The sequence below is a fragment of the Prunus mume genome, linkage group LG4, assembly GCF_029339155.1.
Source record: "Prunus mume cultivar Tortuosa linkage group LG4, ASM2933915v1, whole genome shotgun sequence".
In the NCBI taxonomy this organism is placed as follows: Eukaryota; Viridiplantae; Streptophyta; class Magnoliopsida; order Rosales; family Rosaceae; genus Prunus; species Prunus mume.
Window position 1 is genome coordinate 25,651,657 of NC_142701.1, and position 24,044 is coordinate 25,675,700.

General features: G+C 34.5%; 3 protein-coding genes and 1 long non-coding RNA gene across 6 annotated transcripts; 2 read left to right on the forward strand and 2 right to left on the reverse strand.

The window, feature by feature from the left end:
• Positions 1-810: 810 nt before the first annotated feature.
• Positions 811-7,716, reverse strand: SHP1 (K-box region and MADS-box transcription factor family protein). Of its 2 annotated transcripts, XM_089050368.1 has the most exons (9): positions 7,372-7,701; positions 6,922-7,212; positions 2,411-2,492; positions 1,980-2,041; positions 1,797-1,896; positions 1,658-1,699; positions 1,472-1,513; positions 1,158-1,333; positions 811-1,043 (listed from the first exon to the last, which is right to left on the reverse strand). In XM_089050368.1, the coding sequence occupies exons 2-9, from the start codon at positions 7,146-7,148 to the stop codon at positions 1,040-1,042; spliced, it is 735 nt and encodes a 244-aa protein (XP_088906494.1). In that variant the 5' UTR covers positions 7,149-7,212; positions 7,372-7,701; the 3' UTR covers positions 811-1,039. The 2 variants fall into 2 exon arrangements, with proteins under 2 accessions (XP_088906494.1, XP_088906495.1); XM_089050369.1 differs by lacking the exon at positions 811-1,043 and having other exon boundaries at positions 1,154-1,333; positions 7,372-7,716.
• Positions 2,946-9,433, forward strand: LOC103328757 (uncharacterized). Its single transcript, XR_513882.2, has 2 exons — positions 2,946-3,184; positions 9,078-9,433. It is a non-coding gene; the product is annotated as an uncharacterized LOC103328757 (long non-coding RNA).
• A 2,711-nt stretch (positions 9,434-12,144) lies between these two features.
• Positions 12,145-17,179, reverse strand: LOC107880950 (zinc finger BED domain-containing protein RICESLEEPER 1-like). Of its 2 annotated transcripts, XM_089050370.1 has the most exons (3): positions 17,002-17,150; positions 16,212-16,269; positions 12,145-14,493 (listed from the first exon to the last, which is right to left on the reverse strand). In XM_089050370.1, exon 3 carries the CDS (start codon positions 14,464-14,466, stop codon positions 12,499-12,501), a length of 1,968 nt encoding a protein of 655 aa, XP_088906496.1. In that variant the 5' UTR covers positions 14,467-14,493; positions 16,212-16,269; positions 17,002-17,150; the 3' UTR covers positions 12,145-12,498. The 2 variants fall into 2 exon arrangements, with proteins under 2 accessions (XP_088906496.1, XP_016649072.1); XM_016793586.2 differs by lacking the exon at positions 16,212-16,269 and having other exon boundaries at positions 17,002-17,179.
• A 4,944-nt stretch (positions 17,180-22,123) lies between these two features.
• On the forward strand, positions 22,124-23,975 carry HVA22F (HVA22-like protein F). Its single transcript, XM_008231169.2, has 5 exons — positions 22,124-22,368; positions 23,037-23,063; positions 23,166-23,288; positions 23,464-23,713; positions 23,812-23,975. The coding sequence occupies exons 1-5, from the start codon at positions 22,322-22,324 to the stop codon at positions 23,836-23,838; spliced, it is 474 nt and encodes a 157-aa protein (XP_008229391.1). The 5' UTR covers positions 22,124-22,321; the 3' UTR covers positions 23,839-23,975.
• Positions 23,976-24,044: the final 69 nt, after the last annotated feature.

Consider the following 24,044-nt stretch of genomic DNA (forward strand, 5'->3'; position numbering starts at 1 on the left):
AGTTGGGCCTACGAAATATCTTTGCCCAACTTGAACGGGAGTGTTGGCGAGTCCTTACTTAGTTAGGATTTTGGTTCCTTACTATGTTAGGATTTTAGTTACTTACCATTTATCTAGTCATATTATAATTGAGATTTATTTTCTATTATAATTTATATTTACTTCCTATTGTAATTTATATATATTTCCTATTTTATTTAGGGTTAACACATCTTTGTACTTATATAAATACCTCTATAGTGGATAAGAATAAAAACTTGAGTCAATATAAGCCAATATGAGCGTATCTTAGCATAACTGAATATTTGCCTTACTTTATTTGACAAATTTTTCACCAGGCAAGGGCTAGGGCATTGGATGGCTCTGCGCCTGGGGGGCAAAGCTGGGAGATGGGATGGGTCTAGGTCTTGGGGGCAAAGGCTGGGGATGGGTTTCGGCTAGGGCTTGGAATGGATCTCGAGTGGGGATGGGTTTCAACTTGGGTTTTAGGGTTTAGGGTTGATGAGGTTGCTGAAGGAGATATAGCTGAGGGATGGGGGTTGGCGATAGGGTTCTGGGGAGGGGAGTGGCGATAGGTTTGGTTCAGTGTCTTTTTCTTCTTATTCTTCTTTTTTTTTTTGGGTTGTTGTCAATTTTCCTCTTTTTTTTTCCCCTTTTTTTTTCCAAAAAAATAAATTTTTAAAATGATTTAACTGAAAATTGGAGAAAATGTTGATGATTTAGACGGTCGGGGGGAAATTAGCCAAAAAAAGAAGTTCATATCCTTAATTTTCTATAATTAAAAAAAAAAGATAAGGAGTGAATCGAAAGTTAGGTACAAGTTCAGGGGGCAAATCACTATTATACCCAATTTAATATATTATCTTAGAGTTCGGGTACATCATAGGTAGTTAATGCAGAAAATTCTGATTGAACTGAGTGGTGAGAACATTGACAAGCTGGTTCTCAAACATATACATAAATTACAGTCAAGTATCTGATAGATTTATGGAAAACAGATCAAAGGATAGAATGGAACATCAGACAGCATTCCGGCATTTCAACTGCATCCAAAGATCAAATATAAACAGAAACTTATGATCAGTATTTGAAAAAAAATAATCTAAGTTTAAGTTAATGGAATGGAAGATGTAAGACGGAAGAATAAAAGATCTTACACAAGTTGGAGAGCTGTCTGGTCATGGCGAGAGTAATGGTTATTATTATTATTATTGGCCTCCAAGATTACAGGGAGGAAGTTCCTGTCGTATGACTGTGAAGGCATTGACTGATCATAAGAAGTTCCTTGAATCATATTTGTTTGCTGCTGTTGTGCCCTCTCATTTTCAGCTATCTGTATGTACCATGCATGCAACCTTAATTAATAATTCGTATCAATAAACTAAGCATCTTAAGTAGTCTAATTAATTTTTTAGTGTGGCTTAATTACGTGGTTGCAGAGAGAGAGAGAGAGAGAGAGAGAGAGAGAGACCTTTGCTCTCAGATAATTGTTATGGTTTTGCAGCTCGATCTCCTGCACAATGTGCACATAATATTGGTTTTTCAGAACAGCAGGATTTGAGTTTCATTTTAAGAATTTGCACAAAAAGAGTCTTGTATTATTGTAGAAATAATGTAGTGCAATTTCATGCTAGAGAGTAGGAGAGACAAAAGTTACCCTCTTTTGCATAAATTCGATTTCAGCAAACAGCATTTCATTCTGGGGACACATTCGATCACGTCAGTTGAGATTCTGAGTGTAGATAAAAAGTGAAAAACTTCAACAAATTTCAAATCAAAGTAGGGAAGTGCACTACCTTTTTGGATCTTATTCTGCTGATCCCTTTCTCCAGTCTTCCTTCTAGGTTCTTGAGTTCCTTGATGTTCAAAGTGCTAAGAGCTTCACCCAGTATATGCCTGGAGACAACATAAATTATTTTATCATAATACATTGCAGATATAGATGAACGTATACCTTAATAAAATTATTCATAGTTCACCGGTTTGAGTTCTGGATTTCGCGAATCTGTCTTCGTAATTTAGATGATTCCTGCTGATAAAACTGAGGCCATGCATGTTGTGACAGCGTTAGAAAAACCCATATATAAATCCAAGTTTGACAATCAACCTGTTAACTGAACTGTTTCAAACATTTTCTTAAAATGATTGGCAAGGGGGTTATACTCTATCAAACCATCCTAAATTAATCATCTAGCTATATAGGAGAAAAGGAAGCTTATTAATTTATATAAAAACTACTAGTTTAGACTGATGCTAGAAAGTTTCGGCCTAAATATGGGTTTGTAAGAAGCCAGATTATTAGGGTTTCATTCAAGAAATATATGAAAATTTCTTGCAAGCATGCTAGAACATATCTTCTTTGGAACATACACCCTTAAAAAATAAAAATCATTGTCTAAATAGAGTTTACCTGAGTGTTAGCTTCAGAAACAGATCCACCATTCGTAGAATCAGTACATGCTTTTTTGTACCTATCAATCGTTGCTCTAACGCTGCAAAGTGAAAGAAAAAAGAGAAGAAAGTTAAAACCTTACAATCATTTTGTTTGGTTAAAAAACATTATGATTTTCAACGGAATTGCTTATCCTCAAAGGCACCCTTAATAAAATGAAGGATAGTTCAAACTAGATATAGAAGGAATGCCACAGAATCCCAATGAACTTCAAGTTAGAATTGTTCAATATGAATTGGAAAATAAAATTCATATATAGTTACATATGAATGTGATTTATTCAAGCATATTTGTACAGAATTATGCACTTGTGTAGCAATTAGATGCATAAATTAGTGGCACCTAAGCATTGTTGCCCTACAAAGGGATAAGCTAGACGCTAGAGGCCAACCATAACACATCATTTTCAGTCACAGATAGCTGCCGCACACATCCAGAGACACCAAAAACCTATTATTGTCTTGTTCTCTTCTCTCTTTTGTGCAATAATTAGTCTCACCATGCATGATTGCAAATTTGCAGTGTAACAACAAAACAAAACAAAACAAAAAACCCCAATAATCCGTGAAGCTTTTACATATTTTCTTCATGAAACATCATCACATCCTTGTTTTCAAGCAACATAGGAGCCAAAACAAATTTATTGGTTTAAGGATTTCTGAGGCTTGGTCGTGTGGAGAGCAATTGTGGACTTTGGTTCTTGAAGATCAAAGATTATTGCTTTTCATGAAGGTAAAATTCTTAACATCCTCATCTGTATTTTAGATGTTATTGGATCTCATAAAAGAATTGAGATTCCAATATGTGCTGTCTTCTTTCCATTAAAACCTTACCCTAGACACATACACATACACACACACACAAAATCCTGGCCCTAACTAGCTAGCCTTTAGAGCTCATGAAGAGATTAGAAGCCGATCGTAACATAATCCGACGAATAAGTAAACTACACATTTTCTTCTTTTTTATGAGAGTAAATTAAATACACTAAATAGATTGTTCCAAATAATCAAGAACAGTAAATATGGATGCCCTATACACAGTATTGAATATGAACTAACATGATCTTTTGTTATGAAGTTAGTAATAAGAAAAAGTCTCAGAATTCAGCAAAATAATCAAAAGCTCCAAAAACACACACACATCCACCCAAAGACACAAACAGTCAGAGACAAAAGCACCATTGGAGAGCATAACAAGAAACTGAATTTCTTTCTATGTCTTTCAGTGAATTTGTAGCCCATATACGTACACCATAATAGTTTCCATTTTTAGTTGAAACTTTCTCCGCTGCTTTGGATAGAGCAAGCTTAAAGCTGTACCATCAAGGATTTTCAACTTAAACTATGGGAAAGAATATTTTTTTTCTTGCATAATTTTAAGCAGTTTTGACATATAACTTTGAAGAACAACTTATTTCAACAATATTAATAATGAACCATATTTGATCATGTCCTACTTTTCACATGCTCTCCTGAGATAAACATGTTTAACTGATATTATATGAAAGAAGTCATTGTTCTTTCATTTCTTGATCTCATACTTTATGAATTCTTATAGAATTGCTGGTTTATTTCTTGGTTTGTTTGTTTTTTTTAATGCATTTCATAAATTGAGTGATTTTTAATGGGATGTAAGAATGATGAATATAGTCAACAAACAAGAAAGTTTTAGTTTTAATTAATTTATGGTTTAGGAGATATATACTCCTCTCAACTGTAAAATGACACGACCCAAACATGACATAACAGGAGTTGATTGTCAATAGTCCAATTTTCAACTTCAACAAACTTACACTAGTTTTCCTTAGATAGAATTCATCTTGATAATGTACTTCTTTAGAAGATTATGCACCAAGCATATGCAAACACTTCCATAAATAATATTCCAACATAGCACTAACATGAAATTTCCCAATCATTGGATTTTGGGATGTATTTAGAACTACCAACTAACTCTTAGTTTAGTGGTACTTCTCTACTCAATGTTGGAAGAGGCCTCAATTTGAAACTAACTCCCCCTTAATAGATATTTCCTAAATTAATTATACATATTATATCTTTATATATAATTCTTCACCAGAAAATACAATATTAAGCATGTGAAATTCGAAATTTATAAATAAATGTTTATGTAGGGTGCATTCCTCTCTCTTTCATGGTCACAACAAGAACCTTTTTAATATTAGTTCTTTTGATATTTGTCTCATAGCACAAATCTTTAAAAAAATTCATTAATAAAATTAATACAAAAACAAAACCAGTATGACCAATTATTTTATTTAGAGAATAACACAATAAAATTGCTATAACACATGAATGCATAACATCACATGACTGTATGACCGTCACACTCAAAAACTCCTGATAAAATGTTTACATATTATATAAAACTTCCCAAAAATACAAATGTATTCTTAAAGGTATTAAAACCTTTTGAAGGGTCATGGTCAGACGTGGCTCCACAACAGTTAATGTAGTCCTGTAGTTGATGTTATACGACAGAACTGAACCAAATTAAGTATTTCACTATACTCTTGGAGACTTTGTTACCTTAGTTTCGTCGAGCCAGTGATTGGTTGCCTCTGCCATGCTGGCAGAAGATCCCCAAATATGATTGGCTCGCCTCTCACAGCCTCTAATCAACACCACGTGTCAGTAGCCCATTACACAATGGGCAATACCCAGAGGAACAGTCTCATACTCACCTCGATGACCCCAAAACCCCAAAAGACCCCGTAAATATTACCAAGTCTCTGGTATTAAACAAGTGATTTTTTTTATTCAAAGATCTGAAAAGAATTTATTTCCTTTTATGTCTCTGAAATCTCAGAGACAGATATGTCTGTTTTGGCAGCCATTTTTTGGCATTTTTCTTCACACACTTTATCTTCATCATTCACCAAAAGGGTTATGCAAGCCCTCCCTCTTATTGGCTCGTACCTCCTCCTCCATTCCTCAGTCATTTCAGACTTTAATTCATTCAAAACTCTCTCTCTCTCTCTCTCTCTCTCTTCACAAGAGTCGCAGTCACTAATAACTTTTCTTGGCTCTGTAAAAACCATAAAACAATACACATCAAAATTTGAAGCTTGTGTTTAAGACTCTTTTATGATTCTTGAGGAGATTGTTTCCACATAGATGAAAGGCACTCTATGTGTCATGACTCTCTTTTCTCTTTCTGTCCATAGATTATAATAATAATGCTGTTTTTTCACCACATCAACTTAAAAGATAAAAAAAAACAAAGTGAAGATTTGGATAAATGGTAGAAGAGAAGATGGATTGAAGAAAAAGAATCATCATGACACAACGGCTTCTTTGTCCGGACTGATCAAGAACAGAAACATCATGTCTGACGTGACCAAAGATTCGTAAGCTGTAACTACACAGCTCACACAAGAAACCCTAGGCACATGCTTCCCCTATATATCCCAACTCCAAATTTGTTATATGTACTAAATAAAGGGTAGATTGGTCATAAATAATAACACCCACTGGATTTTGGGTTTTTGAAACCCTAAGCATAAGATCTAGACAAAACTTTAGACTATTAAGCTATGAACCTATTTTTTCAGACTTACAGCCGACTGATGAAGCATGGTTTGGCTGATTTCTAACTATAAAGGTGATGAGGTTTAGTTCAGGCAAACTGGTTAAGGTTTGAATAAGAGACATTAATTTCAGTTTTTTTCACCCCTAAGCTTCCATTTGATGGGTCCTTACTTTTACTGTCTAGCTGAGCTGACATATTACTTAGGAAAAGTCAAGACATGAAAGGAACTGGCTAATGAGAGCTGGACAGCTTTGTGAGGCAGACGTACTTATGATGGAGTGATGGATGACATGTGAGAGAGAGAGAGAGAGAGAGGACCTGGCTGAGTTTAACAACAATGGAGATACAAGGAAGCTGATCTATAACAGACCTGCAACTCTTGGCAACCCTAAGTTTGCTCTCATAATACACTACTACTTCTGTTTCTATCTGTTACCAACAGATCTGCAATCCAGTCAAACAAAGAACTGGCTAGAAAGATTAAAATTTCAGGTTGATAGGTGAAATATACCTCAAAGCTCATAAAGGAAAACAAACAGAAAGAAGAAAGTAAAGACTAATGGATTTTTTCTAGGGCCACTTTACTCATCAAGCTTCACCTAGACACAAAATCAGAAAGAACAAGTCAATCTTAACTTCTCATAGACTCTCTCTTCATATTTGCTACAAAAAATCCAAAGAAACAATCTTTGGAAGAGAGCTGTTAGTGAGATTTCAGAACTGAATTTGAGCAACCAAAAAAAATAAACAAGTTATAGTAAAGTAAAGCTATTTATTTATATATAGATCATTAAGTGAACTGAAGAAAAGACTTAGAGATCAGATCAAAAGAAGGAGAAGAAGAAGAGGCTTATAGAGAGAGGTTGAAGTACTAAAACAAAAATAATTAAAGAAGAGAAAATTTGAGTGCAAACCTGTTGTTAGCATACTCATACAGGCGGCCACGGGTAGAGAAGACAATAAGAGCAACTTCAGCATCACATAGAACAGATAACTCATAGGCTTTCTTAAGCAAGCCGTTGCGGCGCTTGCAGAAGGTGACTTGTCGATTTGTAGTGTTTTCAATCCGCTTAATCTCAATCTTGCCTCTTCCAATTTTTCTTTGGGAAGAGCTCTCAGGTGCTTGATTTGGGAACTCCATTGTTGCAAAGATGGGAAAAAAAAATGGCAAAAACCCCCAAGTTGAATTTTGGTTTTTCTGTTAGCTAGCAAAGAAAAACACCACTGTCCAATTAAAAGGCATGATCAATTGTGACAACCATATTGGTAATAAGTAATAGACAAAGATTAAGCCCACCAATAGCCAATTAGTAAAGGAAACCAAAACAAAGCATGTAGCTAGGGATATGCAAAAGAAGAATTACTTGTTGAGTTGAGTGATCTTTTGGTTGAAATGGCAACAGGAAGAGTTGCAGAAGTTGCAAGTGGGTTTGGTTAAGGAGATGGATATTTAAGGACAGAGAAAATAGACGTCCCAACCATCACCCAACACCGTCTATTATTTGCTTTGTAAGGATAGTCTAGAATACCAAATATGTATCCTTAGCTAGCTTTAGGTTGTTATGTAGGAATTTAGGAGTATAGGAACATATATATAAAGAGGGATGGAGAAGATTGAATTGAAGAGGAGGGTTTGGGGTGTTTTGCTTTCATGCTCCATGAGCCGTCCATTTCTTCATGTATGGGGAAAAGGGGAAGGTGTGTGTGTGTGATGTTGATAAAAAGGTCTTTTGGAGAGTGACTTATTATTATGAACAGAGCTTGAATTAATGGGACCCTTCGCTAAGTTGCACTCAAGAGCTTCAATTCTTAAAAAGAAAGAAAGAAAGAAAGAAAGAGGGAAGGCCATGGTCTTTTGAAGAGAAAAAACAAAATGAGAGGACCTCCCATGTTGTTTGCTTCTTGGATTTTTGAGTTGGCCTTTTATTCTAGATTTGTTTATGACCTCACTGCTGTTGAAAGTTTCTCTCTCTCTCTCTCTCTCTCTCTCTCTCTCTCTCTCTCTCTCTCTCTCTCTCTCTCTCTCTCTCTCTCTCTCTCTCCTGCATTATTAGAACATATAGTTACTTACAAGGGTAGTAGTGACGTAACAGAAGAAGACTCCCATGTGATGTCCTGTGAAGTGTTCATGACAATCCCTTATCTTTTAGTTCATTTATGGTAAGAATGGAACAGGCCCTTTGATTCATTTGTGTTACCTGAAATTTACATCAATCTGGTATATATATTGAAGCCACAAAATGTAGGTCGTCTTGAGAGAGAGATTATACATGTAATAAGAATCCATGGTCACCCAAAATTAAAAATATTACTTGTTCATGATTGAAGGAGACTGTTAAGCACCAGGAATGTCTATTATATAACTGCAGTTTTTATTCAAAGTAAGTTTCTTAAACAGGGTTTTGCTCAGGAGCATCTCTCCACACATGTTTTTGTCCAACATTCAGTTATTTTCTCCCCATTTTATTTTCCCAAATACATATGTTCATCTCTCCTTCATATTTTTATCTCGTATGCCACTTCAAATTCATATCATAATGTATATAACAACTATTGGGTCTCCTGAAGTTAAACTCGTGAGTTGATTAATACTCGAATTTGTTTCGTCTGTAAAATAAACATATGCATTTGATATGTTTGACATGGCCGGCAAGACTATATATCCATCTCTACGGTGCCGAATTTCGTAGGATATCATGTTATGTATCCCAAGGGACCTTAGCCCTAGCTGCCTACCTAGCTAGCTCCTATGATACGACCGTGGACCTGATCAGTAGGCATTCTATATGCTAACAGACATACATGTAAGAATATATCAGATGTTTCCTCCGAGCATTAATATATAGCCACCATCCTATCCTAAAGGTGTTTCAGCCAGGCCACCAAGAAGTGAAATGTCATGACTTAGATATCATGATTTGATCAACCATATCTAAATAAATCTTTGGAAAATACTTGCCTCTTTTCTTGAAATGCGTGCACTGCTAAGTTTGACATGCGTGCACTGATATTCTTCTTTTTGTGTTTTTTATTAATTATTTTTGCATATGTGTCAAATTTTGATTTGCAGGAAGTAGGAATGCCTCCTTCCAGATAAGAAGGGAAGCAGTGTCCTAAATCTTTTATGTATGAAAGCTCATGATAATTTCTGAGTTCTAACTTGAAGACCGGCCACATGACAAACCACAAAAAGAAAAGAGAAAAAAGAGAGATATTATAACTTCCCATATGAAATTGTTATGGCAAAGACTTGCTCATCGAGCTGCAACAATTCAACTTTAAGTAAAAATTCCAAAAGATGAGTCATGTAGAAGATTGATATTTGATGAATCATGGTAAAGACAACCAAAGATGAGTTGGATGCCGAAAGAAGAAGAAAGATTTTGGGATGTGATATAACAATTAATGGAATCCATTTCTTTTACAGCCTTAGTGGAGAACTCTACACTTTTGTGGATCAACCACTTTTGCTAGTCTGTGAATTTTCTTACATCCACGGGAAACATGCACAAGTGCAACACAGCCACACACAAGCTGGGCTGAATCTTGATATTTCTCATTTTACATTGTTTTCTTGTTCAAGCTCATCTTACCTTCAACAACAAGAGCATACTAAACCATTAAATTAATTGCAATTATGCAAATTGCCCGAATTGTAGAAATTTTTTGACCAACTTTGAAGTCATAAGAGACCCTTCAAAAATTCTAGAAAATTTACGTAGATTAAGGTCGCGCATGACTAAACGGAACAAAATTGACAACAAAGTGTGAAATCACAAAGGGGTAAGCGTCTTTTCCAGAGAGATACATCCACAGCATCCTCCATGTCAATTTATGTGCAAGTTGTGGGCAAAAGCAAAAGTTGACGCACACAAAGCTGAATAGGATCGATGCATTTCTAAATAAAATCACCTTTTGCTTTCTTTTGGAAGCAGAGAAAGTGAGAGAGACCTAATCTGAAGTACAAGCCATAATTCATTGCAAAATTAATGGTCTTTATATTCCATATTGTGAAGGGGTGAGGAGGGACCACAAAATAATGTTCCATTTGAACTTTGGAAATGATGATGGTGAAAGAAGGCAGGTTTTCAATGCTTATACCTAATACAATAAATGCCACATACCCTCTGTCACATTCCTTCCACATAATAGGAATTGAAATGCTTGGAGTATAATCTATATGTGACAACATACTTAAAAGGACACTAGTGATTTTTTGCTCTAATTTTGATAATTTCATGTGCACGACAGAATATTGCATATGGCCTTGGTACAAATGTATGATGAGATTGCAACTGGGTAGGGTTTGAAGTTTGAACATTTCCTAACAAATTACGCATATCTTGCTTTATATAAATGGGCAATGCCTAAAGCATCTGCAATGGTTAAGATCAATGCAATTTTATTGCATGAAATTTAATTAAAACACTAAAATATCACTTGCAATTGTGATTTAGTTCTTTGCAATAGATGCGGTTGTAATGGAAGTGCTATGTGTTGAACCCTCTATTGCCATTGCAATAGACTAACCATGGGATCCACTTGCCAATTAAAAATATAAAAAATACAGCAATTAATGCATTATGCCGTTAATTCATTGAAATAGGCTAACCATGAGATCCACATCTCTATTGAATTTCATTATACCTTTCTTTGCCTTTATTTAAAAAATAATAATAATCCAAAATATACAAGTTAATTGGCATGAAATTATTATTATTATTATTTTAAATATATTCAAAATTGGTCTCTTTTTAAAGATCTCTTTGAGAATATTTTAGTGGTCGTACAAATTTTTAGTGTTATTAAATTTATCCATTTTATTTTATTTGAGTATGAAAAAAAACATATAAGAAAATATAACTACTGATCTAAAGCTATTGAACTGTACCATTGCAAGTGAAAATGCAATTTAATTCAATAGATGTTAAAATAGTACAATTGATTCAACTATTGCATTGAATTATTAAATCCCAACTCTATAATTTTTATTTTTAGGTTTTTATTTTTAAATGAAAGTGGTAATATCAACTTTCAATAACCATTTAACAAAAATTAGAAACTTTGAGTAAACATGTGAAACATTTCACATTCTTAAGATTTGATGGTGCCGGCGGTGATAGTGATGACCACATCGTTATGTTTTGCTGAGGAAATGGTAGCCCAAATAATATACGGTCAACATAAAGCATTTATTCCAATTTGATGTCAGCTAAATTCTCCAACCAAAACATGAAAAGGGTTGAAAAAGGTTTTGTTTCTTTTTTCGATACAACCGTTACAGAGGAAGGGGGAATTAAACTTAGAACTTCTAGTGTATGGATAAATACTCTTAACCGCTTTAGCAAATCAGTTTTTTGATAGAAACCACAAGTTTTTGAAAGGTTGCTGAAACATGGGCTCATTGGGCTTAATTTCAATGGAAGGTTGCTGGGTGTCTTCTGTCAAACTTCATGAACAGAGACCACTTGTTTTTGAAATGCAGCTTTTGTCGCATGCTGCTGCCTACGAGTACTTGAGGGCTGTCAGCTTACCTACTATCCTCAAAGTTGGGAGACAGATTTTTAGTGCCCTAGGAATCTCTAAAACAAAGCTTTCTTCATGGTTTTTTTCTCAAGCTATTAGAATTAGAGTTTCTTTTATTGTTTTTTTTTCTTTTTTTCTTTTTGTAGACCAGGTTTTGGTTGAGCTTTACTTTCTGTTGTTTTTTGGCTCTGCTTTTGAATTTGTACTGTTGTTAATCTTTGATTGAATATATTCTTACCCATAAACTAGGTAAACATACCACAATCTGTTCACTTTTTCCCTTTCTTTTGGCTTTAAACAGAAAGCGACCAAGTTCCAAAGTATGGACAGAATGCTTTTCAAAAAAGCCCATTTCTTCCATCAGAACTTCAACTGCAACACAAGTTAAAAGGTAAAACAGTAATCTGGAAGAAGAAAAAAATTACCAGAGAACTTCAATTGTATTAACATATCAGACAATGCGGTAAAATTGGGTAGTAACTGCGCACAGAAAGTATCTGAGAGAAGGAACTTTATCATGTGAATAACTTGCCAAATTGTAAACCTTTCATCCACACTAAACATGGCATGATTAGAAAGAAAATCTACAAGAAAATTGATCAAAGATTCTCCACAAGTAAATCTTCCGATTCAAATAATCTTTTCTTCTTTGTTGAATAAACTGGAAATGCCAAGTTCACTTTGCAACAATCATCCACGCATACACAAATTGTTAAATATAATTTTACTAGAAATGCTAAAGATGCTAATGCAGCAGCCCTGTAAAATTAAGAAAAAATAACTATGTATGTACAATATCTGGAACAATCTATGGAGAAGAGTTTATTGAGATAGAAAGACCTACAAAATATATATAAGAGAAACTGAAACGAAGACCAATACAATTTGGCTTCCCAATTTGCACCAGAATTACAGGAACGATGTAAATCCTGATAATTCATTAAAAGAACCAAAACTGACCTAAATTAACTTTCTAGTTCACTTCGTATCCAGTCTTGTGCACACATCAATGCTTGGATGGTAGCTGGGTTCATTGAACTCCAATCACGATCGAGCACTCTTCCTCCAGTGTTGAACGTAGAGTCTATTGAAACTTTTGACACAGGAATTCCCAACACATTGCGTGCCATCATAGATAGGATAGGGTACCTAGGTGCGTGAACTTTCCACCAATTTAATATGTCAAACTCTGCATTGCGAGGAAAGAGAGGCTCCTCCAAATACTTGTCCAAATCCGACTTTGTCCCATCAATCTCAGTAGTTTCATGCAGAAATTTATCAAAACCAGTCAGCCTATCCCTCAAGTCCCTTCCAGAACCAGGCAAGCGAGAACTACCACCTACTTGCCAAGCCAGACCTTGATCAACATAAGCTAAGCAGGTTGAATGTTCATTATATAGTGTTTTGACACACTCAAAAACATCAGAAATTCGGCCTGGAGCACCACTGCCAAAGAATTGGGCATAATAATAATCTACCGGTTTCATCTTGAATCGAGGATCTAACATGACTGCAACTGCTAAACTCAAGCTACATCTCATCCAATATTCTTCAAATTTGCTTCTCATCTTCAAAGCCAGAGAACTAATGTAATCATCTGCATTCTTGCACCACTCATTCAGCTGCGAGTATACTTCACAAAGCTCAGGAAAATACAAATTTGCAGTTGGAGACTTGAATCTTGTGAAAACATTGGTAACCCCAACAAAGAGCTTTAAGTAGCTAGTAATGATGTTCACCCTATCCCATTCGACATCAGACAGGCACATGGCGTAGACAGGGTCATTTTCTTGCAAAAGAGCAAATGCGTCCCTGTACTCCAAAGCAATTTCAACCATAACGTATGTTGAGTTCCATTGCAATGGATTATCTAGGCATAAGCACCTCCTACTCTCACCTCCAACTTGGTGAACTATAGAGTTGAATTTTTCTTGTATTACTTCTGAACTTTTGACATACCGAATACTTCCTCGAATCTTATCAGTCATCCCACATAGTGCTTCCAGAGCATCCTGAGACATCATATTAATAACATTTGCTGCACAGCGTACATCAAATAACTGACCATCACAAGAAAGCAGCTTGTTCTGGGACAGCCTGTCTCTGATTCTAAATACTACGTTGTCATTGGTGGAATAACTATCAAATGTCATGGAAAACAAATTACGGTCAATATCCCAATCCATTAAAGATTCCATTATAATTTCTGAATGCTTGTCTTCTGTATGAGAAGAATCAACGACAATAAAATTTAAAATCTTCTTATTTAACTGCCAAGACTCATCAATATAGTGTGCTGTCAAACACAAGTACTCAGTACCATCCAAAGAAGCCCACATATCCACCGTAAGGCTGATCTTACCAGGCAATTTACCCAACATGTCTTTCACCTTTTGCTTCTCTTTCCCATAGATCTCCATACAGTCAGCCTCAACTCTTTCAGACGTCACAAGCTCAAATAATGGCTGTAGATTTTTGACAAACACTCTGAATCCAACATGCTCAACCATATCCAATGGATAACCATGTAAAATGATCATTCGGGCAAGATCAAATCTACTCCGCCTTTGATCAAAGTTACCACTTCCATAGTTAATGATGTCATCTTTGGTCTGCTCTTGCTCAAATCTGATATTCACAAGGTTAAAAGCTTCATCCTTCTTCTGCTCTTGATCCAAATTTAAATAAGTTCCTTCCTTTTTCTTTTCTCTTGCTGCAAAGAGTTGAGGTATGCCAAGATTAGATCTTCGCTGACACCTAATTAAATGATTCCTCAAATGTGATGTCCCACTGGTACTTGATCCACTGAGTTTCTTTTTACAATGTCTACACACAGCAATACATTTGTCACCCTTTTTAATCCTATCGAAGTCATTCCACACAACAGATTTTAATCTAGTTGATTTGACAATCACCGCATCAGACATATCCATTGCATTGACTTGGCACTTCACCAGTATCTGCACATTATCATTAGTAGGATTATTAACCCACAAAGGAAAAAAAGAATGCAGAAGAGCACCAAAACAAGAAGAAGACTCGCATACATGACTACCAACCTTAAATTATCAATTAGCCCTCAATAAAAAGGACAGAAAACAATTCCACGTGTTTTTTATCAGTAAACAGTTACATGTGTTTGTGCATTTTTACATCACAGACAGTGAAACAATCTAAAAGAATTGGTAATAGGCTCATAGATAAGATTGGCAACCTCCAGAAAAAGTATCTACAATAACCCACAATTATATGATAGGCTTTTGTATATGCAATCCCAAGAAAAACAAAATTTCAAGTTCGGAACCAAAAATCTGTTCTCCTAACCAAAAAAAAAAAAAACAACCAAAAATCTGTTCATGTCATTAATAATGAGTCAATCTTTTGTACATAACACTACAGTTTCCTAGGAAGGGCGACACTTCATTGTTTCCTAAGTTGTTCCTGCCTTGAATTGTGATTTATTTCCAAGATTTTTTTGTGAGTTTAATTTTCTTTTTGTGGTCTTTTGAGTTGGGCATCAGGGAGTGCTTTTAATTTGTGACAATGCAAGTGGTTGGAACAGAAATAAGGGAGGTTGGAAGCGAAGTCAGCAAGGTTATAGTGTATATTCCCACGAGTGGAAAGGTTCCTCTTTCATTAAAGCTGAAAGATAAAGATTCCAAGCCACAAGCATCACTTAGTAAAAAGCAGACTCCCAGATCAAAATTCCTTAATCATGGTTAGGCTAGGATCAATCACATAGAAGGTTCCTGGACCTAAGTTCCTTGATTATGGCAAGGATCAATTTTATCTGAGTGTCACTATTGCTTCAGACACTAAAGTACTAGAGTCTACAGTTGGTTTATACATTTGCTTAAGTTCTAAGTCTTGACATTAAGTACATAGCAGGCTTCAAAAAACCCTGCCTATACAGAGGCAAATAGTGCACACACATCTCTCTGAATCCTAAAAGTTAGCTAATTATGATGCTACAATTATAATTGAATTAAAGATTTGCAAACTAATGATCCAAATGCCCTACACTCAAAAGTTATTCCATCAAAACCTATTGATTTTCTAATCTGCTTAGGTTGATTCTAAACAAAAATGGCAGTCCAATTACGGTTCTCAGGTTAAAACTTCCAAAATTTAGGCAAAACAGTTGGGAATGACTTGCTTATAAATTGATGGTGAGATGAGAACCATGTGGATTGTTGGATGATAATCAACAGGACACTCATATCCAACAGTGCAGGTACAAAAAGACACTACTGGAGTAATAAGTGATGCGGGCTTCCAAGTAACAAATTACTCAAAAGCAACATCACCCAGTTCAAAGAAGCAGACCTAGACATGCCAAAACAAAAGGCAGTTAACAGAATGGAGTAGGCTTATGATATGAAAAGTTATGACCAATGTGAGAAACATGATTTGATCCATCACTACGTAAAAAGAGCATGAATCATTGAAAATAAGCCCTTAGACACAATTTCTACTTCTTTCAGCAGAAAGTGGCTATAATAGCAAGGCTTAGTCCACAATTTTACAAACTTACTATCCACCACTTGTCTTGAAAACAAATTTGGACACAGTCATCTAAGTAAAAACACATAACAATAATTGGGTAGGAGGAGAGGAGTTAAGGGTCAAAACTGCATACTTTTGTAGAACATACAAAATGTAATGCAGGCAGACTCACTCTCTACAAGAATGGATAAAGGGTTGTCATAAAACTCGTGAATATCATTCTACAAGTACTGCAATACACACAGAAAGCATGCATTAGAGAATTTACCATGCCAAGGCCAACAAAACTACAGAAATGGCCCAGCGAATTTATGAAATTTAAAAATTAATTACGGGTTAGCGATAAATTGACAAGTAAATTAAGATGATTAAGAAACATTAACTCTTTTGTTTATGCTTTTAGGAGAACCAAAAGAAAGAAAGAGAGGGACGAAAAAAAACAAGAAGACAGCTTTATCCTCTTCAATGTCTGAGAAGCTTTTGCTCTACAGAAGCAAAGACCATTGAAGAAATAACAAAAAAGAAAATGTAATTTTGGTCTGGAAATCCGACCCGAATCGGACCCGGGTCCATGCCTGGAGAGAGGGAAGGTGGGTCGGGTTTTTCAAAATAAGGTAATTAGGTTGGGCAAGACGAGCTTCTGGAGCTCGCCGCGGATCGGTACCGGATAAGAGCAGCCAGGACCCGCCTGACCCAACCCGATTCTAAACGGGTCGCAAGAAATCGGGTCAAAGGGCCCACTTTTAAACCCTATTGCGGTTCTCGGATCGGAATCGCAACGTATAAATATAAAAGAATCCAGAAGAAACGCATACGTAAACAAAGCCCCAATAACATTCGGAGTCGGAGCCGAAGCCAATTTTAGGGCTCAAACGGTAACAAAATACAATATCAAATTAAATTGATGAAATGCATCAAAATTAACAAATGATAAATAATGAGAATAGGGGTTGAAGCCGTACAGTGAAGGAAGAAGCTCAACGAAAGCCGACTTTGCCAGAGAGACGAAGAGAGTTGAGGTTGCTAGGGTTAGGGTTTGAGGGTGTTCTGCGAGAGTGAGAAAGAGAGAGAGTGGCACTGTGGGGTAAATATGGAAGCGGGAGAACAATTTGGTAAGAAGGCGCGCAGCAGAGGGAAGAGGTAACGAAGCAATGACTTTGTTCAATTACTAATGTACCCTTTCTGCGAAAAAGAGGATTTTTTTTTTCTCTTTTGGGGTTTTTTTTCCTTAAAAAAATTATACAAATTTATAAATAAACCCAATCCTAGACATGTATTTATAAAAAAACCCAAGCACTATTTAAACATAGAAACACACCCAAAATCAACCCAAAAGTCAACTTTTTGGGTGTGTTTATAAATGAGTTTTGAGTGTGTGTAATGATGGGTTTTGGGTGTGTTTATATGTTTAAATAGTGCTTGGGTTTTTTTATAATTTCAACCCTCATTTTGGGTGTTTTAGTGAAACTCCCTAAAAATTAATATTGGGGTGGGGAATGAGTGAGATTGATAGAATGTTTACTTGTTCTTTTTGTTTTGTTTTGTTTTTTTTAAATGTTACTTGCTAAACAATATGATTCTTGACATTCTATGAGTTTATTAATATTTGAAAAATTAAAAATTAAATTGATTGAGGAAAATATTTTATATGTCCATTTCTTTTCTTCTTCTTTTATTCCACTAAATGCTAAATACTATTCAAATGTTCTAAAAACATTTTTTTGTCAATTAAATTTATTCATATTATTAGTAACGCACAAGAAAAAAGATTTCATTGTTCTTCCAATAGGTTTTAAAAAAACAAAAAAAAACAAGCGATAGTTTAAACCAAGGAGATTTTTCATACACACATACTAATAAGATGTCATGGGCGTTTGAACCTTAAATCATTATTCTACAAGTCAATGTCATTTTTCACTAGACTAGACCATGTTAGCTATTCTCCCAATAGGTTTTAATTTCACTAGCTTATAACTAAAATTATTTACTTTTTCATTTCCATTTGGTATTTTCTAATTTTCATGGCTTGGAGCTCTGGGAAGTACACGGTTTGTCCTTTAATTTGATGAGTGTTGTTGAATGCATCAGAGTTAAAACCATCAATGGAGCGAAGAAATCAGGCCATGTATTCGTTGGTTATATAAAGTGGGTCCCCTGCTATCCCACATGTCAAGCCCCTATTCGACGAAATGCAGAGCCTTGCGTAGGAGAGCGTGACTTGTGCTTTATGACTGGGTTTTAGCTTCACTTCCATAGCTGCGCCTAACAGGCTCCGGTTTAAAGGTTTGGGTTACTCAGGTATCATTTGTGAAATTAACCCTAAATTGTTTTGTTTTAAACTGTTAAAAGTTCGTATATGCCAATATATATATATATATATATATATATTATTTTTATTTAATAATATGTGAGAATTTTGTGTATAATAGGTGAATTTTGTGTGTTTTATTGAGTTTTTGTTAAAAAAAATACGTGTATTAAACGAGAAAATGTACATGTATAATACGCGAATTGTATACTCTTTTTTTTTTAAATGTGAACTTTACCGGGTCTTTAAGACATGTGTAGAACACGGATGTATTATTAAAAAATACGTACTTACATGTATAATACATTATTAAACGCGAGAGTGCAAAATTGTTTAAACGGGTGATAACTCTGGAAAAATAAAAAATCAAAAGGGGACAACAAAGACTCGGATAATGGCCTAATAGTAATGGATAATGTTCTAAACTACTCTCATTGATAAACAAAAATAAGGGAAAAAATTTAAAAGAAAAAAAGATTTCAATATATATATAAATCGTACAGCCGCTCGGCTATACTCTTTATTAACGAAATTAAAACAAGAAAAACCCAGTAGCGCCGGGCGGCTATACTATTTTTTAAATTAAAAAAATTGAGTATAGCCGGCCGGCTATACTTTTTTTAAACAAATTTATAAAAAGGCCGGCTATACTAAAAATTAGGGAAAACCGAGTATAGCCGAATGGCTATACTAAACCTAGTATAGCTGGGCGCTGTATTATTTTTAATATAAAGAATCCAAGTACAGCTGCGCCGTTGTACATTCATTCATATTTAGTAAAATATGGAACTGGAAAATATATGAATAAAATATAAACGTGTTTTATTCGGCAAAATTTTTGCAAATTACAACTTAAATGTTCGGTCACTATAATATTTTTTAATATATATTATTTATATTTTTAAATATATATTATTTTTATTCAATAATATGTGAGAATATGTATATAATACATGAATTTTGTGTGTCTTATTGAAATTTTTGTAATAAACATGAAAAATATGTATGTACCTATATAATACTAGTATTGTGCAGTTGCTTTTTAAAAAAACGTGAACTTTACCGCGTCTTTAAGACGGGTGCAGAACACAGATGTATTATTGAAAAATATGTACGTATGTGTATAATACATTATTAAATATGAAAGTCCTAAATTGTTTATACGGATAATAACTCTAAAAAAGTAAAAAATAAAAAGGGGAGAATAAAGACTCAGGTAATGGCTTAATAGTAATAGATAATGCTCTAAACTACTCTTATCGATAAACAAAAATCGAGTAAAAAAACTTAAAAGAAAAAAAGGATTGCACTATACATATAAAGAGTATAGCCGCCGGCTATACTATTTATTAAAAATAATAATAAAACAAGAAAAACCCAATAAAGCAGTGAGGCTATAAAAGTTTTATAAATAAAAAAAAAATTTAAGGAGTATAGCCGACCGGCTATACTATTTATCATAAAAAAAACAAAAAATGTCCCCCAGTTCGCCGCACGGCTATACTTACTCGCAAGGTCCTCTTTTTTAATATAAATCGTATAGCCGATCGGCTATACTCGGGTTTGTTTTTTGTTTTTTTTTTTTAAACCGTATAGCGGCTGCACTGATTTTGACAACGACTAGGGTCCTCTCCTTTTTTTTATAAATAGTATAGCCGGTCGGCTATACGCTTTTTTGGCATAAATAGTATAGCCGGCCGGCTATTCTCTATTTTTCTTTATAAAAAAAATTTATAAAAGAAATAGTATAGTCAACACGCTATACACTTTATATATATACTGGGATCCTTTTTTTCTTTCAAAAAATTTCCCCGATTTTCGTTTATTGATAAGAGTAGTTTAGAGCATTATCCATTATTATTAGGTCATTACCTGAGTCTCTATTGTCTCCTTTTCATTTTTTACTTTTCTAGAGTTATTATCCATATAAAGAATTTATCACTTTCATGTTTCATACACGTATTTTTTTATAAAATTTTCAATAATACACACAAAATTCACGTATTATACACATTTTTATTATATAAAAAAAGATCAATAAAGGAATACGAAAATAAGAACTCACGGGCTCTTGGTTTATTATGCAACTAAGTTTTACTAGTTTGTAGAGTTGAAATAGCAAATTAAAATCTATAAAGTATAAACTAATGCAACTAGGAGGTTCTTTTTTCATAATTTTTTATTATTAAATAGTACAGCAATACCTGCACACATACGGCACCTAATCATTTGGGTCCTCTTTTTAATATAAATAGTATAATATCGTACTTGGACACGTGGGCACCTAATTGCAAGGCAGTCCTTTTTTTTAATATATAATATAAATAGTATACCCTGACAGCTATACTAGATTTTTTAAAAAGGACCCGCTTAGAGCTAAGGCGCCACGTGTCGAAAACAACAAAGCCACTAGGCTATACTATTTTTATAAAAAATTAGGGAAGAACGAGTATAGCCGGCGGCAATACTATTTTTAAAAAAAATAAGAAAAAAACCGAGAATAGCTGCTCGCCTCTACTATTTTTGTAAGTTGAATATGTTGGGGGGAATTCAAATAGTCCTAGATTTATTTCAACTTGCTATCCTAGCATGATAATACGTGCTATTCCCATATTAACTACATATGATTTCATGATTAATACAATTGTTGCACTTACAAAACGGGTACAAAGTTTTACAGTCCGTGGAATTTGACACTTGACATGTTACATTGACGATAGCTTTTGCTCACGTTCACATGAATAACTATCTTTAACTCTTCTCATGCATATTCGTAATAAAATATATCATATGATCACACGCATGTTAGACGATTGTTCTTTTTAACTTTATGTAATCACACAAAACTCCATTTAAGTTAACAGACCAAAAAGGATCTCCATTGTGATCACAGCAGCTACCAAGCATGGCAACCACACGCAGTAGAAGTGCAGCGGGATATGTAATTGATGTGGTCGTTGTGTTAGGTTAGGTTAGGTCATTTTTACATAACATGTTGGGGATGCATCAAGTTAATGCACAAAGTACATGTAATGATGAAAGCTTTTGGAATTATTAAGGAAGGCTACTGTTTTCTGGACCACAAAATAATCAAGTGTTTTAGTTGTACCCTGCCCTACCTGTCTCACATGCCTTGACTTGATTCATTCTTGCCTTTTGTTACCACCACCTTTAGGGTTTGCTTCTACTTTTCTTTTTTTCTTTTTTAAATTACCAACTTTTTATCTTTATCTTTTTTTCTCATTCGTCTCTCTTTCCTTCATACGGTAAATATAAATCAAATGTATATATCGAGAATGAATTCTTTCTTATTTTCTCATATTAATTTATCATATAACGACTAATATATATGAGACATGATTGTAATCATGAAACGTGAATGTGACAAAACTACATTTGTCGTATTCAAGAATATTTTTTCAAAAAGTAGGTGTGCCCATCTTCTTTTCTCATAAGCATGCATTCTATTCTAATTAATTAAGTTCATTTATTTACACCTAAGCATGCCTTTAATTACTATTTCTTATCTTAATTTAGTTATTTTCTATATGTTTTGAATCATATCTCTAACATCCATGGCATTTTTTTTATATACGTTAAGTAAAACTTTAATTTATGTTCAAGAAAAACTGAAATTAAATATGTTATGAGATGCCAACGTAAAAGCACCTTTAAGAAAAGGAGAAAAGTTTCGAGAGAAAGAAAGGTAAGGTATATATGCTAATGCCCTTGAGATATGTGGTCAGTTCATGAACAGCTAGAACGTTGTTTCTTCTCAACAGAAAACCTCTGGTAGCAAAAATCCTTTACTTGGCTTCAGCCCTTCGTCAACCTCTCACACAGGGCAAAGAACCCTTTATAGGGCACACATTCCTCACGCTTTCCCAAAAACCCCACATATCTCAATCCAAATATTGCAGGAATTAATTTGTGAGCAGTCAGATAGCATTTCATCATCAGAATCATCAGAAAGCATGGGTGTTCTTGCAGCCGTTGCTAAAAATTTGGACACATTAATCGGGTAATTAGCAGAAAACCCACCTAAACTTTTGTTTTTGTTTTTGTTTTTGTTTTTGTGTGGGTGCATATTTTTCATATTTTATAACTGTATACGGATGTGATATGTCTGTCTTCTGCAAAAAGTGGAAAAAGTCTTGTATGAAGGGCGCTTTTCTCTTAAAATGTCAACTTCCATACACAGAATTTCATCTGTATATAATATAGATGACATCTTGATTTGCTTTAGATTGCATATAAAACGTACATTGTCTGATGCATGAAATAAATAAAACGTACATTGCCTGATGCCACGTAATCACTTAACGACTCCAATAAAGGACGGCGTGATTAATTTTTAGGTGTTCCAAGAGTTCAGATATGTGCTTAAAAAATTTAGAAGGTTGGGTACTTGCTTGTAATGACCCCTAAAGGTTGGGTACTTGCTTGTAACGACCCCTAAAGTTTACCTTCATTTTTAACATTAATGTTTTGATCACCATCTTATAACTTCCAAGATTGTTCATGTGGATATTTTGGAAATCTACCCAAAAAAAATGTTTGATCATAAGAACTGCAACTTATTAATTGATGATTCATTTTAAACCAAATAAATAATTAAATTGTCATCATTTTTCAAGTCTTAAGAATGAACTGATCTTGAGATTTTTTTTTTCTTTTGATCATCTGCAGGCCAGGAGTGATGCTTCTTTATCCTTTGTAAGTAAATGACATCTCGCAATAAGAGAAATTAAAAAGGGCAACAAAAGCAAAGACCTGAGCTAACTAAAATATGTTTCTCCATTTGTGGATCATGAACAGGTATGCATCAATGCGAGCAATCGAGAGCCCTTCTGCACTAGACGATCAACAGTGGCTAACGTATTGGGTTATATATTCCTTCATAACATTATTCGAGCTATCCTGCTGGAAAGTCTTGGCTTGGTAAGTCAAAATTTTAATTTTGCATGCATATATAAACATACATTCTGACATATATTCAATATATGCAAGGGGCTTGTAATTCAAAAGTGCGCAGTAAACCTTACACTCGAGATCCTCCATCCCCTAAATATCGCTCGTATAAAAAAGACTTATTCAATGTATTATATGTGTGTAGGATCCCAATATGGCCGTATATGAAGCTGCTGTTTTGCATGTGGTTGGTGTTGCCATTTTACAATGGGGCAGCCTATATTTATGAGAACATTGTGAGAAAATATGTGAAGCTTGGAGGGTATATGGTGAGCTCAAACAAGCCTGAGGGTCAGAAGAAGGTCCTCCAAATGATGAGCCTGGATGCAAGGAGGTCCGTTGAGCGTTTCATCGATCAACATGGTATTGATGCTTTCGAAAGAGTCGTCAAAGCCGTACGTATAAATTAATGTTAATCATGATCCATTAGTTAATATTTATGCATGCCTTCTATCTGGGATTAAATTGATTAGTGCGTGATCAAATTTTTCAGGCTGAAAAAGAAGCTAGGAAGTACTGAGGAGATGCTGCAAAGACATCTGGTCTTCTTTTTTTTTTTCCTTTTTTTTATATTATATAATATGTAAATGTGAAAACTGTAAGAAACAATGAAATTCAATGATATATATATATATATATATGCATGGATTAAATACAGCACTTGTTCTTGATGCGCTGTGTTTTATGTCATGGAGGCCTACATTTTCTGTTTCTTGTAATTAATCT

What these genes read in the sequence shown, in the direction of transcription:
- HVA22F (XM_008231169.2), top strand. Translation starts at nt 22,322, where the DNA reads ATGGGTGTTCTTGCAGCCGTTGCTAAAAATTTGGACACATTAATCGG. An exon ending in AATTTGGACACATTAATCGG is followed by an intron (nt 22,369 to 23,036) that starts GTAATTAGCAGA and finishes GATCATCTGCAG; the next exon opens with GCCAGGAGTGATGCTTCTTT. An exon ending in GTGATGCTTCTTTATCCTTT is followed by an intron (nt 23,064 to 23,165) that starts GTAAGTAAATGA and finishes GATCATGAACAG; the next exon opens with GTATGCATCAATGCGAGCAA.
- SHP1 (XM_089050368.1), bottom strand. Translation starts at nt 7,148, where the DNA reads ATGGAGTTCCCAAATCAAGCACCTGAGAGCTCTTCCCAAAGAAAAATT. An exon ending in TATGAGTATGCTAACAACAG is followed by an intron (nt 2,493 to 6,921) that starts GTTTGCACTCAA and finishes TTCACTTTGCAG; the next exon opens with CGTTAGAGCAACGATTGATA. An exon ending in ACAATTATCTGAGAGCAAAG is followed by an intron (nt 1,334 to 1,471) that starts GTCTCTCTCTCT and finishes TGGTACATACAG; the next exon opens with ATAGCTGAAAATGAGAGGGC.
- LOC107880950 (XM_016793586.2), bottom strand. Translation starts at nt 14,466, where the DNA reads ATGGATATGTCTGATGCGGTGATTGTCAAATCAACTAGATTAAAATCT.